This window comes from Setaria italica, chromosome I (assembly GCF_000263155.2).
Source record: "Setaria italica strain Yugu1 chromosome I, Setaria_italica_v2.0, whole genome shotgun sequence".
NCBI classification, from domain to species: Eukaryota; Viridiplantae; Streptophyta; class Magnoliopsida; order Poales; family Poaceae; genus Setaria; species Setaria italica.
In genome coordinates this window covers 39246403-39261470 of record NC_028450.1, presented here as the reverse complement: position 1 = coordinate 39261470, position 15068 = coordinate 39246403, and the positions used below count along the sequence as shown (strand labels likewise).

General features: G+C 40.6%; 1 protein-coding gene across 3 annotated transcripts; it reads left to right on the top strand.

The window, feature by feature from the left end:
* Positions 1–93: 93 nt before the first annotated feature.
* Positions 94–14692, top strand: LOC101777770 (separase). Of its 3 annotated transcripts, none has more exons than XM_022829116.1 (27): positions 94–954; positions 1031–1208; positions 1305–1409; positions 2815–2949; positions 3045–3397; positions 3547–3661; positions 3915–4040; positions 4123–4422; positions 4499–4618; positions 4712–4933; positions 5027–5122; positions 5258–5404; positions 5499–5867; positions 5951–6040; positions 6202–6447; positions 6620–6743; positions 6816–7697; positions 9172–9415; positions 9522–9624; positions 9788–9979; positions 10068–10123; positions 10204–10430; positions 10510–10756; positions 10867–11233; positions 11909–12148; positions 12981–13071; positions 13253–13714. In XM_022829116.1, the coding sequence occupies exons 1-27, from the start codon at positions 224–226 to the stop codon at positions 13336–13338; spliced, it is 6192 nt and encodes a 2063-aa protein (XP_022684851.1). In that variant the 5' UTR covers positions 94–223; the 3' UTR covers positions 13339–13714. The 3 variants fall into 3 exon arrangements, with proteins under 3 accessions (XP_022684851.1, XP_022684849.1, XP_004955230.1); XM_022829114.1 differs by lacking the exon at positions 13253–13714 and adding an exon at positions 13722–14692 and having other exon boundaries at positions 98–954; positions 5348–5404; XM_004955173.2 differs by lacking the exon at positions 13253–13714 and adding an exon at positions 13722–14692 and having other exon boundaries at positions 98–954.
* The last annotated feature ends 376 nt before the right edge of the window (positions 14693–15068 follow it).

The window sequence follows — 15068 nt, the reverse complement described above, 5'->3', positions numbered from 1 at the left end:
TTCTCCCGTCAGTGCCGTCGTCACTCTCCCTAGTTCAGACTTCAGACGGATCTGAACTAGTGTTCTGATCGAATCGAACACTCCCCAACGGCTCCCAGCCTTCGTCTCGGCGTCTCCCGAAAGGCCGAAACCCCTTCCCCTTTTCCCGCCCATTCCCACCCCCAAAATCCCCAAAACACGGCCGCAAAATTTCCCCACTCGGCTCCTCCGCTCACCTCCACAGATGGCAATGGAGGCCGCCGCCGCCGACCTCCTCGCCGCCCTCTCGTCCCCGTCCTCCCACGCCGGCCTCCACTCCCGGTTCGCCGCCTACCTTCAGCCCTTCACCCCCTACCTGCCCACCGCAAACCCTAACCCCAAGCCGCCGCCGAGGAGGGCGACGAAGCAAACCAAGCAGCCGCCGCCGCCGCCCGACGCGGCTACCCTCCGCTCCCTCGCGAAGCGATTCCTCCCATTCATCGCCCGCGCGCTCCAGCTCCTCCCGCCGCTCGTCCGCGCGAGTCCTGGCTCGGGCGATGCGGGTGGCGGGGCCCCCGACGAACTCCTCGAGACCTACGGCCTCCTCTTGGACTGCCTCGAGGCCATATCACCCTGCCTCGCGGGGAAGCCCTACTCCGTGCTTCTCCAGCGGGGCCGCTTTGTCTGCTTCCTTGAGTCGCGCGGCCACCTCGGTCGCGCCAATGCGGAGGCGGCTGCTGCCCTCGATGCTCTCTGCTCTTCGCTCTCTCCACCTACCACGAGCACGAAGTCACGACGAGGCGCTGCAAGCGTTGCTCCCGCCCTCCTTCCGGACCCTGGCAGTGCTGGGGACGCTGGCAGGGACCCTGAAGTCACCACCCTCGCGGTAGAGCTCACCGTCTGCCTTGCTAATTGTGCCAGCAAGGACAAGGTGAAGGAAGCTGCCCCATACGAACGGGTTCTCAGTCTGGTTCAGCAGCTACAGCCATGGCTTCTGTGAGAATGCTAACCTTGCTTTGGAATTCATTAAATAAGAGAGATACTGAGTGGGCTTGTTCATGTTTGTGTGCAGGATACTGGCTGATGACGTCCGCAGAAAATATCTCATTCTGCTTGTGAATGCACTAACCCGGTGCACCTTTTTCTTGGTTGCTGAATCTTCAACCTTCAGAACTGATCTGGTGCATAGATTCTGTGGTTCTATGATAGAAGAGTGTGTGAAGGCGCAAATGATTGAGCGTTTGCCAGCAGTATGAATCATTATGAAATTTATTGCCTATCGCTCCTCTCCAAATAGGAGTCTTGGCTGGCTGATTCATTATGATACTGTTTTTTACTGGCTGCAGATTGCTCGCAAGATTTGCTCTTCCGTAGATTTGAGTTGGGGAGGGAGCACAGAGCTTTTGCTCCATGTGTTAAAAGAAGTCACTGATTCTGTTGTACGTGTAAAGGTAATCCCATGATTCCTTTCGTCATGCTACTGTGAATCTGTTTTATGTTGTGCAGTTACTGATATCATTTAGAGGCTATTCCTGGATCAATATTAGTCAAACCTGGTAAACTTGTGGTGCAACTGATAAAGATGACATACAAAAGAATGAAAACCTGGGCACAGTATAAAAATATAAATTTCAGTGGAGCCTTCTGTTCCTTACAAAGGTTCAAATTCAGATCCTGATTCTTCCGTGCTAATACTAATGTACATCTTTTAATTAATAATATAGATTGGCTGTGCACATGTTGCACGTAAAGATATTTTTCCTCATAATATGACAAAGTTTGTGTAGGTTATGTATTCATATCATTACATAACATCTAAAATCCACCTGGATGAAAAGGGTTGAATTTCACCAAACTTCAGAAGTGTATTACATGGCGCTTAATTTAACAGTGTAAGAGGTGAATTGTAAAAACAAAAATAACACGCAATGAATTTCCAAAGTTTAAACAGAAGTGGCATAATGCTTGCACAAAGCTAGATGTGTTGGTCATAAGTTTCAAGATTTTGTATGTAAGTGTGATTCAGCAGTTCGGAGATGTGCGGATGTTTTGTAATAAGAAAAAAAATTTGAACTAGGCCTCTATCTATCCGCATTTTACAGACAATCTTAAGAAGCTCTATTTTCTCACAATCTTATCTTTTATCTACTACCTAAACATTGAAGCTGGTAGTGGTGTATCTGCCATCACCACCACTCTGCCGCTATACTTTGTGTTTTTTACCCACCCATGCCCCCAATTCTGATTATTAGGAACTTACTATCGCATTTCATATCCACATTGCAGTAATTATCTACATGTTTTGCATCTTTATTCCCTCTAATTTCACACAAACTATGTATGCACATGTAATTTTATGATTTGTTGTGCCGTCGCAACTTGCAACTCATGGGAAATTTTGCTAGTATACATGAGATTAGAGTTCCCTGTTTACTTGTTGGATGACCTTGTTCAAAATATCACTATATTTGACCTTACTGTTGGAATCTAGTACTTATTTTTAATTTTGAGACTTGATTTGCCAGTCATGTACATAGGGTGTGTTTAAGTAATGTTTGTTCCCTTTGCCATTCCATCTTGTTTGTGATTTTGGATTTCTGATAAGATAAGCCATTGTACTCACACAAAATTAAGTAATTTGTGTTAGATCTCTGGTGTGCTTTTACAATTATGCATCTCATATATTGTTTGTACTGAATCGACCACCAACTTCATAATGCCTACTCTTCATCCTATCGCAGTAATAAGCTAATGAGCCTTTTACCATAAATATATAAAGAATGCGTTAGTGGGTCTTTTATTATCAAGACCTCAGTACCTGCAGTAAACTTGTAATGTACTGTAACCCCTTTTCAGGCTGACTTACCGAAAGCTGTAGATGAGCTTATGCTATTTGTGGCATATTTTACTCGGTGCATTCTTTCTGGCAATAGGGATTTATGTCTTGGCACTTCAGAACTACTTTATAAACAAGGCGATTATTTCTCTGAGGTACATGCTGTACTGTCTTTCATGCATTGGATTCTCATTAAGCATGTGTCAGTGCCACACTTGTTTTGATTAATGTAATTTCATGCAACATATAGGTTTCCTCTTCTACTGCCTCAGTGCTTCTTCTTTATGCGACTGGATTATACTTTAGCACCCAGCAAGGAGAAAGTGAAGTGCATCCATCTTTGTCAGTGGATATTCTCAACAATCAAAAGTACCTACAAGCTTTAGACAAAGCAATGGTCACAACGGCACCTCGGTCAAATGATAAAACATCTTCAATGGCATACTTGGATGCTTTGGAGTTTGTTTGCAAGGTATTATTGCAGCAAGTAAATGCAGTGTGGAAGAGCTTCTCTGATGGAGAAGCAATCCATTATTCTGGAAACATGGACTATGTCTTGACAGCACTGCATCGGTTCATCGATTCCAGCTTTGCAGCTTATAGGTAGGTCCATAAGACCATAGGTGTTGGCGTTGTAATCAGTGAAACGCGAGAACATTTATGGATCAATGCTTACTGCATTATTTATGGCCATATTGTTATTGGAACAGACAATGATTCTTGATTTCACAAAGTGTTTTGTGCTGTAGCAGCTGCACAAAAATGTCCGAAGGAGACAACGAGAGACTGCATGAACAGCGTCGAACCTTACTGAGAGTCCTTGTTTTAGTGATTAAAGTTTCCTTTATCACCAACAAAGATGTTCAGGTACTCTAGAGCCGGATAGACCATTAAGATTGCCATTGTGCCTTGTGCAATTATAATATTCCTGGCTAGAGCTTGATGTGAATATGTCAAGAATTATCATTTTCTTATATTTAGATATAGTGATGACTGATGAGTACCTGCTTTGTTATATTTGGATGCTAGTTGTTGAAAATGGCTGTTGAATTGCTTGCTGTTATTAACTTTTTGTCACCATCCTTATCACCTACTAACACCTTTTGGTTGCATAGTCCAGAAGAGCCTGGACTCCATCAATCGTGCCATTTCAAGTAAATGGTTAATGCTTGAGGAGCTGAAATTCTTGATATCTTCACTTGGCAACATTGGAGTGACACTTCATAATACTGGGCATTTTAAAGAGGTAACCTTCTAAGCTTCTATTTTCGGGCCAAGGTACTCTTCTAAGTTACCATGGAAGTTGAATACCATTGTCATTGCTTCAGGCACTGAAAGCTCTAGAATTATGCTGCCAAACAATATGGGCATATGTCGAGCTTTCTTACTGTACACTGTCATCAAGGACAGAAGGAAACGGAATTATTGAGGATTTGCCCAAGGATACATTGAACGATATTGTTTTGGATGGATTTGCCAGGATTGAGAAGATGGTTAACACTCTACATAGATGTGGATCAAAAAACACACGTGAGATTGTTGTGAAGAGCTTGTCTAAATTGTTGGCTTATGGCACCGTTTCTGAATACTTCAATAGCTCTTTGATACTGATCAAGTTGTGGGTTAAGGTACTTACTAAAAATAATTCTGCTCTTTACAACACTCCTTTTAATGTAACTTCATTTTTTATTTTTCAAATTATAGACCACATGCAAAGATTTTGAGAATAATAAAGGTGTGGATAGTGCTCCACTTCTCTATAACTCTCTTTTAGGCTGTCCGTCTCCGTTGCCAAAGGAATTGATAGGCTTGATTGTAGAGCAGGTACCGTATTTTATTTTGTTTCATTAAAATCGAGGTATCTGTAGTGTTCTGTTTTTGGAGCTAACTACTTAGGGCAAACTCTGTCTTCTGAAGGAGTCGTTAGCATATGGATTAATGGAAGCCCGAGGCTCAGTATTCTCTGCCGAAATGCAAATGAGGGTCATAAATATTCTTCTGGATGAAATTTACTGTTCAAAAGAATGTTTTCGGGAGAGGTCAAGGGTCCTTGTTAGAAAGGCAGGTGCACTTCGTGCCCGTGGAGTGCAAAACATAAGTAGCTGCCTTGATACTTTATCTGAAGCAATATCATTACTGGTGAGTTTGAATCCGATATTGGCTTTTGTTATTTTCAAAGAAAGGGTGATATAGATTAATATTTGTTCATCAAACCATAAAAACATCTCACAGGATTTATCTCGTGGCGATGCTATTGTGACCAACCAATTGGCTATTGCACACTGCTTGTATGCACATTGTGCTCAGGAAGGCAATCTTGGTGGAGAGGTAATCACTTCAAATACTAGCTAGCCATGTTTAGTAAGCACATAAGCTTTACCAGCATACACACCTATTTGTTTAGTAGATCATGGTTATGCTTTACCTAATTATGATTAGTGTAATTGTTGTGACTTTGAATAGGTAATATTTGAAAATGCTAGGAGAGCACTTAGCTTGTGGTCCCGAGTGGAATCATTTCATCATTCTGATCCTGGTATGGTCTTGCAACAGCCATCAAGAACTATTGTACCACTTCTTTGTTCTCTGGTTGATTTGCTATCTATGAAGGTAAGGCCATGATATCTTCAGTTTATTAAGTTGGGTGAGATTCAGTTGCTTTCGTTTTGCAAGATAATCATGTATATTTACTCTACCATCTCAGGGCTGTTTTGAGCTTCAATTTAAGCTGTGCGAAGTTATGATAATGATATGGAAGCAAGAAAACCTACCCCTTGAAAAGTTAATGTCCTTGCTGTTCACCAATGGGCGCCTTAGCCATGCATGCTGTCATCTCCCACTGGATGAGCAATTTATTTATATTGCAGAGCATCTTGGTGTAGATTGCCACCAAACTGAATTTTGGAGAAAATGTTTTGAAGGAGACCATCCTTCATTTTTTATGTTTCTTCAGAGGATGTTGCATAGTGACTTGTTTATTCCTCAATCATGTGAACATTCCTTTGGAAGGCAGTTCAGTTTTGATGCGGGTGTTGATGAAGTTAGAGAAGTTGCCTTGTCTCTGGTTTCTGAAGTAAGTTATATTAGTTGCACCTCATCAAATTACTAACCACAATCTCTTATTTTCTTTCTCAATTATTGTGTTGCATTTTGCAGGATACTTCAAATGACCAATCAACCTTTCTAGCTGGCTATTTATACTATGATTTGTCCGAAAGACTTCTTTCATGTGGACTACTTTTCCAGGTGACCATTCTTTCTCGCAATGAACAGTTAAATTTGCTTATTTTAGTCTGTGAAACATCGTTACAAAGTCTTCTGTGTATATTAATGGTTTTTAGATTGCGTTGTTGGTCAATACTCTAGCTTTCGTGTAATTAAATACATCCAATGTTTTGTTGTTACAGGCCTTTTCACATGGAAAAGAAGCTCTCGATTTGCGCAAAAAGCTCCTAAAAAGGAAGTTCAAACTCAATTCGGGGGTGTCTGCAAATACGAAAAGCCAACATTGCGGGCAGGACTTAGTTTCTCTTGAAGCGTGGGGACCAGCCATAGCTGAAATTTGGCCAGATTGCAGCAGATCAACCAGCGCGAGAGATTCTTTCCTTACTCCATGGAACGTACTTAGATGCTATCTTGAGAGCACTTTACAGGTACGGTAATAGGTGTAGCATAATGTAATTTCCACACATGCAAAGATTAGGGAGATAATTAGTGAGTTACTAGTATATTACTGGAGCGAATTGAATGGTGAGCTGAGTTGTATCGTACGTTCGTACCACAGCCACAGGCAGTAGCATAATGTTCACTAAGTCATGTTTGCAGGTTGCTATGATGCACGAATTGATTGGCAATGGCACTGAAGCGGAAATTCTGTTACGGACTGGAAAAGAGATATCAGATTTTCATGGGTTATCAGTTTTCTGTATTGCTTTTACATCATTGCTAGGTATCTGTAATTCTTTCATTGTTTTTCTGTTCATCTGTCCCTGTTGTCTCACACTTCTTGTATTTTGTTCAGGTCAACTATACCGTAAGCGATATCTATGTGATGAAGCAGATAGTGAGCTTAAATATGCCCGAGATCTTCTTGTGGAAAATGATGCAATTATTTCATGTAAGCCATGCAAGTTGACTATGGAGATATCAGTTGACATGCAAGATGGTGATCTCTCTTGGAGTCTCTTTGAAAAAGATTGCCAGGAACAGTCTGGAAAAAAGGAACTGTCTAGTGCTTTAGGCAAGTACCAATCTGCAATAAATAAATGGAACAGCACTGACTTGAAATTTTGTACTGGGTCCTCTGATAGCTGTAAAACTGGCTGTCCTGTGTGCAACAAAGATTGTATTATACCAATCAAGCATGAGGCTTGTAATCAGGGGAAAGAATTTCTAACTTCAAAGGATGGTGTGCTACCTCCGTGTAGTGTTTGTGTACTGTTGAGACAAGCATCTGTTCATCACTGCAATGAGTCCACAAAATTAAAAGCTCTAAGAAAAAACTTGAGGAATGCTGAAGCTAGTCCACCATTAGATGTTAAAGCTAAGAGGACATCCAGAAATTCATCACGTTTAGCCAAGGAACATATTGTGGAGACTCATGCAAAGACTATAATTCGCTCTAGCAAGCGAAATGCACATTTGAAAGGTGCAAAGGCTTCAACCGAGCTTAATAGTAAAAATGGCACATCTTGGAGTGATGAATTGCCTAAAGATGCTTTGGTTTGTGGTGAAGCTTTTCCTGATGGCATCGACCACAGCAAAGATGACCTATGCAATATGTTTGGTTGTTGGAAGTGCCTTTTGGTTAAATCTCTCAAATCTGGGTGCATTCGGAATATTTTGCAGTTCAGATTGGACTGTGTTCGCCGGCGCCAGCTTGTGCCACTTCTGTTGAAAAAAGGTATTTTCTTTTAGTTAATGTTTTTGTGTTCTGTGCAGCTGTGCTTGACGATTGAGACATGCAATCATTGGCTTGACATTAGATTTAAAGGATAAAGGTTTGCATGAACTCATAAGAACTGTTATGTTGAATATTAGGTGTATCTCAACTCTCATTGATCAGATTGATTTATGTGTTTTGCCTTTTGCGTTCACCCTGTTATTAATTTGAGTAAAGATGAAAGGCTCGTAGCTTATGTTCCGTTATATATTATGTAAATGATGCTCATTTGCAGCTTATGGTTCATACCGGTCTTTTTTCTAATACTAAAAACACGTTTGGTAAAATAGTTATGGTATGCTTTACACTGTCCTCTTGAGGTTGAACTATTTTGTCTGGAAGATGTTAAATCCACTGTTTTAAAATGGATTTAAATTGCTTTTGCACTTTCAGTTTAATCTGCTAAATGATATGTTGGATTTGCACAAAAGTTAGTTATAGGTGCTTAAGATACCCAAATCGAGTACTGCAGTGGCATGTGTTTTCAGGTTGGCGAGCTACTATGATTTGCTTGAGTAGGGTATTGGCTAATTTAATAATAAGAGAAACTGCAACGGACGCCAAAATATTGCTGGGAAAATCTTGGTTAGTTCGTCACACCATTGTGTATATTTCAGATAGTCAGTATGATATGCAGCTCGCCCTCTATGAATGATTGCTAAGATTTTTTTTCTTGAACACGCAGGAGAACTGTGTATCGTTGTATTAATAGAAGAGAAAAGAGCCATACAGAGACCCAGCGCGCGCACACACACACACAGAACAACGTCACTTTACTTGAACTCTATAAAGTCCTTGATATGGAATAACTAGGGATAGCACGAAGAACCTATTCGTCCCCCTCCCTCAGGAGGCTCTGACTACTTTAGGGTTCTTGCTTGCCTAAACTAGAACTCCTTGGCTGCCTTTGTAGACCAGGCGCTTACTAACAAATCTTATCCAAATAGCTAACCAAATCATATCCTAACAAACTAATCCCTATCCCGTGGTACTGTTCACGCGCTACAGTACAGTGGGCCCAGGCCTAGAGCCGGTCCCACTACCATAACAGTCCTTTACAAGCAGGGATATATAATTATATTGTGCCTACAAGATAACGGAAATACCAAGTTAATCTATGCTTGTGTTGTAATAGCCTTCCATCCTGCTATAGATATCAACTGGCGACCTAGTGATACTGCAAAACTTACTGGACCTTGTGATTATGAGTTATGGCACTGCTTAAGAAGTTTGATCAATTTTCTATAATTGAGTTACTTGCTGGTTACTCTCTCCGGTCGGGAAATGTAATAACCGGAGGTTTGCATTAGCACTTTAGCAGCAAGCTAAACCCACTGGTTGGGAACGCCAAGCATTCCTGAGCAGAGGGAGTATTAGTCAAGTTACTTAATTCATCCATGTGGTTGATTCAGCTACATTTTCCCCTTTTTTGCAGCTAGAGCCTTGGGATCTCACAGGGGAGGTTATGTGGATCATGAGGTTCATAGTATATATTGGCGGTGCATATCTCTGCTGTACTTCAGATCCCTTCCACAGGATTGTTATAGGACATATGAGCCTCATCTAGTTGGACTAATCGTGGATGGGAGTACTGGCGATTTTCTTCCTTTCGAGCGTGCAGAAATACTACGCAGTATGAGCTTCTTTTTGCTAAAAGGCTCCCTTTCTGAACAGTCAAGGTTTGTTTCATCTAGTGTTTATTATGCACCAAATGCATATATGGCATCCTGGTTGTAGCAGTTTTATGTCACTTGCTCAATTTAATTTCATCATCACTTTCTGCAGGGACGTCTGCTGCAGCTTATTCAATGTAAAATTGTCTGACGTCGTTCCCTGGTTGCTCAAAGCTTTCGTTCTATCCAGAGAAAGTCCCTCGCTTTTTCAGGAGGTTTGTGATGTCATTTAATCTTGTAATGCTTAGTGAATATGTATTTATTCTGTTGTTTCTAAGACACCCGGTATAGTCAGGTTATCATTTTGTTCAACCATTGGCTATATGCTTGCTTTACTGGTAGTTCATCCTGTGTTGAAATCCAAATCGCCTGTCGCAGGTTTGCAAGTTAATTGCATGCATATTCTTGCTGTCAACAAGAGATTCCTCGATCCAATGGCCTTTGTGCTCTCAAGGATCTCTCACTTTGAATCATTGGGCAGCATACTTCCATCAGATTTCTGTGGGAACTTATCTCAATTGCCATTACCTTGCTAACTTACAAGCATTTCCCAGGGAAAAGGTTCAGAAGGTCTGTACCATAGCAAGTTCATAGCCATATTATACAACTGCCATATTCCAATATTATTTAATTGTCTGTAGTTTTTTTTTACTTTCAGAGTACCCTTGCAGATTTCAGAAGTGGGATGGATGGGGATGTTTCAAAAAGTCTCAGGTTCAAAATTTTAAATAGCAGCTGAACTCTTCATCGTATTGCATTTGTAAATGTATAGTAAAGCCTAAATTTCTTATCAGGTATCCATCAATGGACATAGAATATATCGAGAAACACATAACTGAATTCTTCCAAAAACTGCCAGATGTACCAGTTGTCTGTGTTAGTATGCTTGGAGGTGATTATGCGAATGTCATTGCGAAATTTGTTCTCGACCCTTCCTATTTTCCTGCTTGGATGTTGCTTTCAAGGTTTGACTCAACAGGCGAACCTACTACAATGCTTCTTCCGGTGGATGCTATTTCAGGTGGTGTGTAGATTAAATACTTGAGTCTGTGATTTCATACAGTACTGTAACTAAATCTTGGGTCTTCGTTTTTTAACAGGATCACAATCTGAAGATTCTTCCATCAAAGATTTGGGCAATCCAATAGGAGTTTTAGATAAGAAGTGGCAGTGCCCTTGGGGCTATGCAATTACAGACTATGTGGCTCCAACTTTCAAAAAAATACTTGACGAGAATTTTGTATCCCTCTCTAGTGCTACCCTCACTATAAATGATGTACACGCAGATCACGTTAGGTGGTGGTCACATAGAATGAAGCTCAACAACTGCCTTGATAACATGCTGAAGTAAGTTCATGTTAAACTTATTAGTTTAGTTATAGTTCGAATATGGAGTCAAAATAGGAATTTGCCTTAATGCTTCTTTATTCTGATATCATTTTCATACTTTTGAACAGAGACATGGAAGAATCTTGGTTTGGACCCTGGAAATGCCTTCTCTTGGGCCACCAATTATCTGATCAACACATGGAGGCAGCATTGTCAGAAGTTGACTTTAAAGCTAATCCAACACTCATCAAGGCTATCCTTGGTGGTGCTGTGTCGGTGGATGAAGTGCAAGAATGTGTTTATCAACTTGTTTTGTATAAAGGTTACTTTGGAAGGGGAGGTTGCTGTGGGAAAGATAGACTTAGAGGCTTCTCTTGCCAGATTGAGGATGAAGCTTTGGAAGCACTCACATATACTATTAAAAATGCAGCGAATGAACTGCCTAAGCCAGTTGATAGAGATCCCATCATTTTAGTTCTTGATATCAATGTACAGGTGAGCAACAAGATAGCTTCACTGTTCGCTATTTGCTATGTGATTTAATAAGCTTACATTTTTTAAGGCTTTTTAGTCTGCACTGTAAGTCTAAAACTCTAGATAGAGTTGTTGCTCAACAACTTATTTTCCAGCAGGGGTGAATATCTTTAATTTTGTTATCATCTTCTGTCGGTAGCCTGACTTGTTCAGGTTACATTTCCCTTTTTTTTGTTAACTTGCTATCATCTTCTGTAAATAACTAAATGTTGGGAGAAAAAGGTCTGTTATAATGGCTATATCTTGCATAGTAAACTCCTAGTCATGATCTTAGCACCTGTGCTGCTGGCCAACCACCTCGTATTGGCAGTGCTTCAACTTATTGCTTCCTTTGTTACTAAGTGTTAGAAAAGATGAGTTGTGCTCCTGAAATTTGTTGTGCTGCTTATCTGCAGTATTATGCCAATAGTAGTCTTCGCAAGTTTTATGATGCATACTACTCCCTCCGTTCCAAATTATAGGTCGCTTTGACTTTATTAGATTCATAGACTTTGTTATGCACTTAGATATACCCTATGTCTAGATGCATAATAATATCTATGCATCTAGGAAAGCCAAAACGACCTATAATTTGGAACGGAGGGAGTACATTCATATATATTCACTGACCTCTCCTGCTCTAATTATCAACTACAGATGCTTCCTTGGGAGAACTTGCCTGTATTAAGGAATCAAGAGATATATCGTATGCCATCAATGACTAGCATCTTTTTAGCACTATCTCGAAGTAATAACCTCCGCAAAGATGGCAGTGTCATGGCGCCTCCTTTTCCTGTCATTGACCCTTTCAATACTTTTTATCTATTGAATCCAAGTGGTGACCTGAGCAGCACACAAGAAGAATTTGATCAGTTGTTCAGAAACTATGACTGGAAGGTAAAATTGCCTTAACCAGATGCTTGGATTAAGTTTGAAATATAGTACTCTGTTCAAATAAAAGTTTGAATATATTACATGTGTGTATGGAATATAAAAGTGGTTGTTCGGTTGTTCCACCCTTTTCCTTTTCATTCTATACATAAGTTTGTTAAAAATATGCTTTACTGGTAGCGTTGGGCATCACTTGCACATTGCTATATTGCCAGTTTAACTCTACTTTTGTTTGAATTTAATCATAAGGATTGTGCTCTACAAAATCTATTATATGGTAATGAATAAATCTAGTCTGCATAATCCATCAATTAGTATGTTTTTATTCTTCACATGCCATTGGTTTCGAAAGTTTGGCACTCTATGCAGTCGGTGACTGTTAGCAGTGAGTGAAAAGTCATTGTCTACCGAAGACCTTGATGATAGCAGGAAGTAGAAGAAATGACATGCAGCCTATGGTACCAGCCTCATGCTGAGGGTATGGACATCTGAAGTATTTTCACAAAAGGAGCTGGACTTGATGGCTAGGTGTAGTAGTGTAGATGGTGACCAGTGACCAAATCATAAGCACTTCTTGGAGCAACCCCACTCATCCATACATTTGGTGAAGAGATATTTTGGCCATTGGAACTTGGAAGGCACCTGTGGTAGCGAAATGCCAATTAAAAAATGGAAGGATATATCAAATATAGACACAGAAGCAGCTTTAGTGTGTATATTCATAGGCAACAAACTCTTTGACTATGTCAAGGTTACAATTTCCATTTTGTTTGCATGTTAGAGGGTGTATTCATGTTTTGCCATTATTTAATATGGACAATGCAATGATGGTATGCAGGGAAAGGCTGGGGATCCTCCTCCAGAGGCTGGAGAGCTAGCTGTGGCCTTGACAAATCATGATCTGTTCCTCTATTTTGGACATGGAAGCGGTATGCCCTATACACAGCCCCCCCCCCCCCCCCCCCCCCCCCCCCAAAAAAAAAATGGTAATTTGCATAGGTGATTGTCCCAGACTCCCGGTAGTTTGAACTTCATCCCTTCAGTTTGTTGCAGTGGTAGCAGATAGTTCATCTTAAGATGTTTATAATTGATTTACTTTCTTCCCTGTAGAGAGCCTGATGCATCGTATGCTCACAGCCAAGTTCTTTTTAGTGTGCAATAACCCTGGCTCCATCACTAATCTAGTATTGGCATAGCCACCGCCACCGGTGAAGTTCATTTAGGCTGCAATGCTTTGAGCCCAACCTTCTTTGAAAATCTTCTGTGAGGAGTAAACTATACTTGTGTGAGGAGCATATATGACCTGTCAGTTGCAGTAGCATACTGGCATAGACGTAAGTGGCTACTACTCTACTTGTGGTCTTAGAGCCAAGATTTTTTTTAAGTATCTGATGACATTGACGACCAGGTTTGTATGCTACTACTAATGAATGAGCTAGCATAAGTGATTACTATTCAGATATCTTTTCTTTGCGCACATTGTTCTTAACCTGTTATATGAATACGGACAATAACAATAATGGATGGTTGTATGAACATAACTATTATGTGATCTAACTAAGCCCGAAACTTGCTGCAGGAACTCAGTATGTTTCTGGGAAGGAAATTGAGAAGTTAAATAATTGTGCAGCTGCTCTTCTTATGGGATGTAGCAGTGGAACACTTCACTGCAAAGGGAGCTATGCTCCTCGAGGGGCCCCTTTGTCATATTTATCCGCTGGTTCCCCTGCTATCATTGCAAATCTCTGGGATGTTTCAGACAAGGATATTGATCGGTTTAGTAAAGCTTTGCTTGATTCATGGTTGCAAGAAAATTTTGCAGACGGCAACATTTGCTCAAATTGCTGCCAGCTAACACAAGAATTTGAAGCCATGAAAATTGCTTCCAAGGAAAATGGCAGAACAAGACGAAAAGGCACACGAGGGAAGAGGCCGCAACAAATAAATAATAGTACTAAAAGCTGCAGCTGCAGGCAGAGGCGAATAGCTTCATATCTAAGTGAGGCTAGGCGTGCTTGCAGGCTTCAACTTCTGATTGGCGCATCTCCTGTGTGTTATGGCGTGCCTACGATCATTAGGAAGAAAGTAACGACCGATTCTGCGACAGGAGATGAGAGATGACCTAAGGTGTGGCAGCATCAGCATGGTTTTGGCCACATTGATAATGTTGTGATCTATGGTGTTGACGTAAGCAGCACTTTCGACACGGCACAGCACCAGCTCAATTATACTGATTAATTTAGATGCTGCCGTAGCTCGGAGCCCATGCTTGGACGGGTGGTTTTTCTGGACGAGCTGCTGTGGACATGCACCTATCACTGATCCAGAGCTATCTTAACAAGTATATAGAACCCTCATAAAAAAAATAAGATATAGAACTATTTTTTATACATGTGTTGTAAAATGATGCTGACCATTAATAAATCTATAATGTTAGGTCACGGGAAAATCAGTTAGAGAATGTATGTTTATTGTTGAGGCCATTAATTGTATAATACTATGTAATTGATAGCTTTGACAATTTTCTTATAACATAAGATCTTTTCTGTATGTTCTGGATCATACTGGCAGTTTGGTAGTTGAAGGTTTCGTTTGGTAGTTAGTCTGGTGTAGATTTGTGACTTAGTATAGTGCGCTGCATTGAGGTAACAGTTGATAGTCAATGCTGATTCGTGTAGGACTGCTACCTGTGTACGGCAGTCCCACGCATTTCTAAAATGAACACGCTAAAGGTAAATTACTGAATTCAATCTCCGGAGGTCCCAGTATAGTACTCAGTTCGTTGGGAAAGATTTTGGGAACAAATTTAGAATTTGTTGGCGAGTTTGATGTTACTAAATTCCTATTGTAAAGTACTCAATTATGGCTATAATTTTGCATCAAGAATAACGTGTTAAAAGAGTAATCTTTGGTCAAAGTCTTGTCC

Excerpts from the sequence above, each read along its gene's own strand:
- LOC101777770 (XM_004955173.2), top strand. The coding sequence starts at position 224 with ATGGCAATGGAGGCCGCCGCCGCCGACCTCCTCGCCGCCCTCTCGTCC. Across the intron at positions 4,423-4,498 it reads TGATCAAGTTGTGGGTTAAG|ACCACATGCAAAGATTTTGA; the intron begins GTACTTACTAAA and ends TTCAAATTATAG. Across the intron at positions 12,149-12,980 it reads TCAGAAACTATGACTGGAAG|GGAAAGGCTGGGGATCCTCC; the intron begins GTAAAATTGCCT and ends GATGGTATGCAG.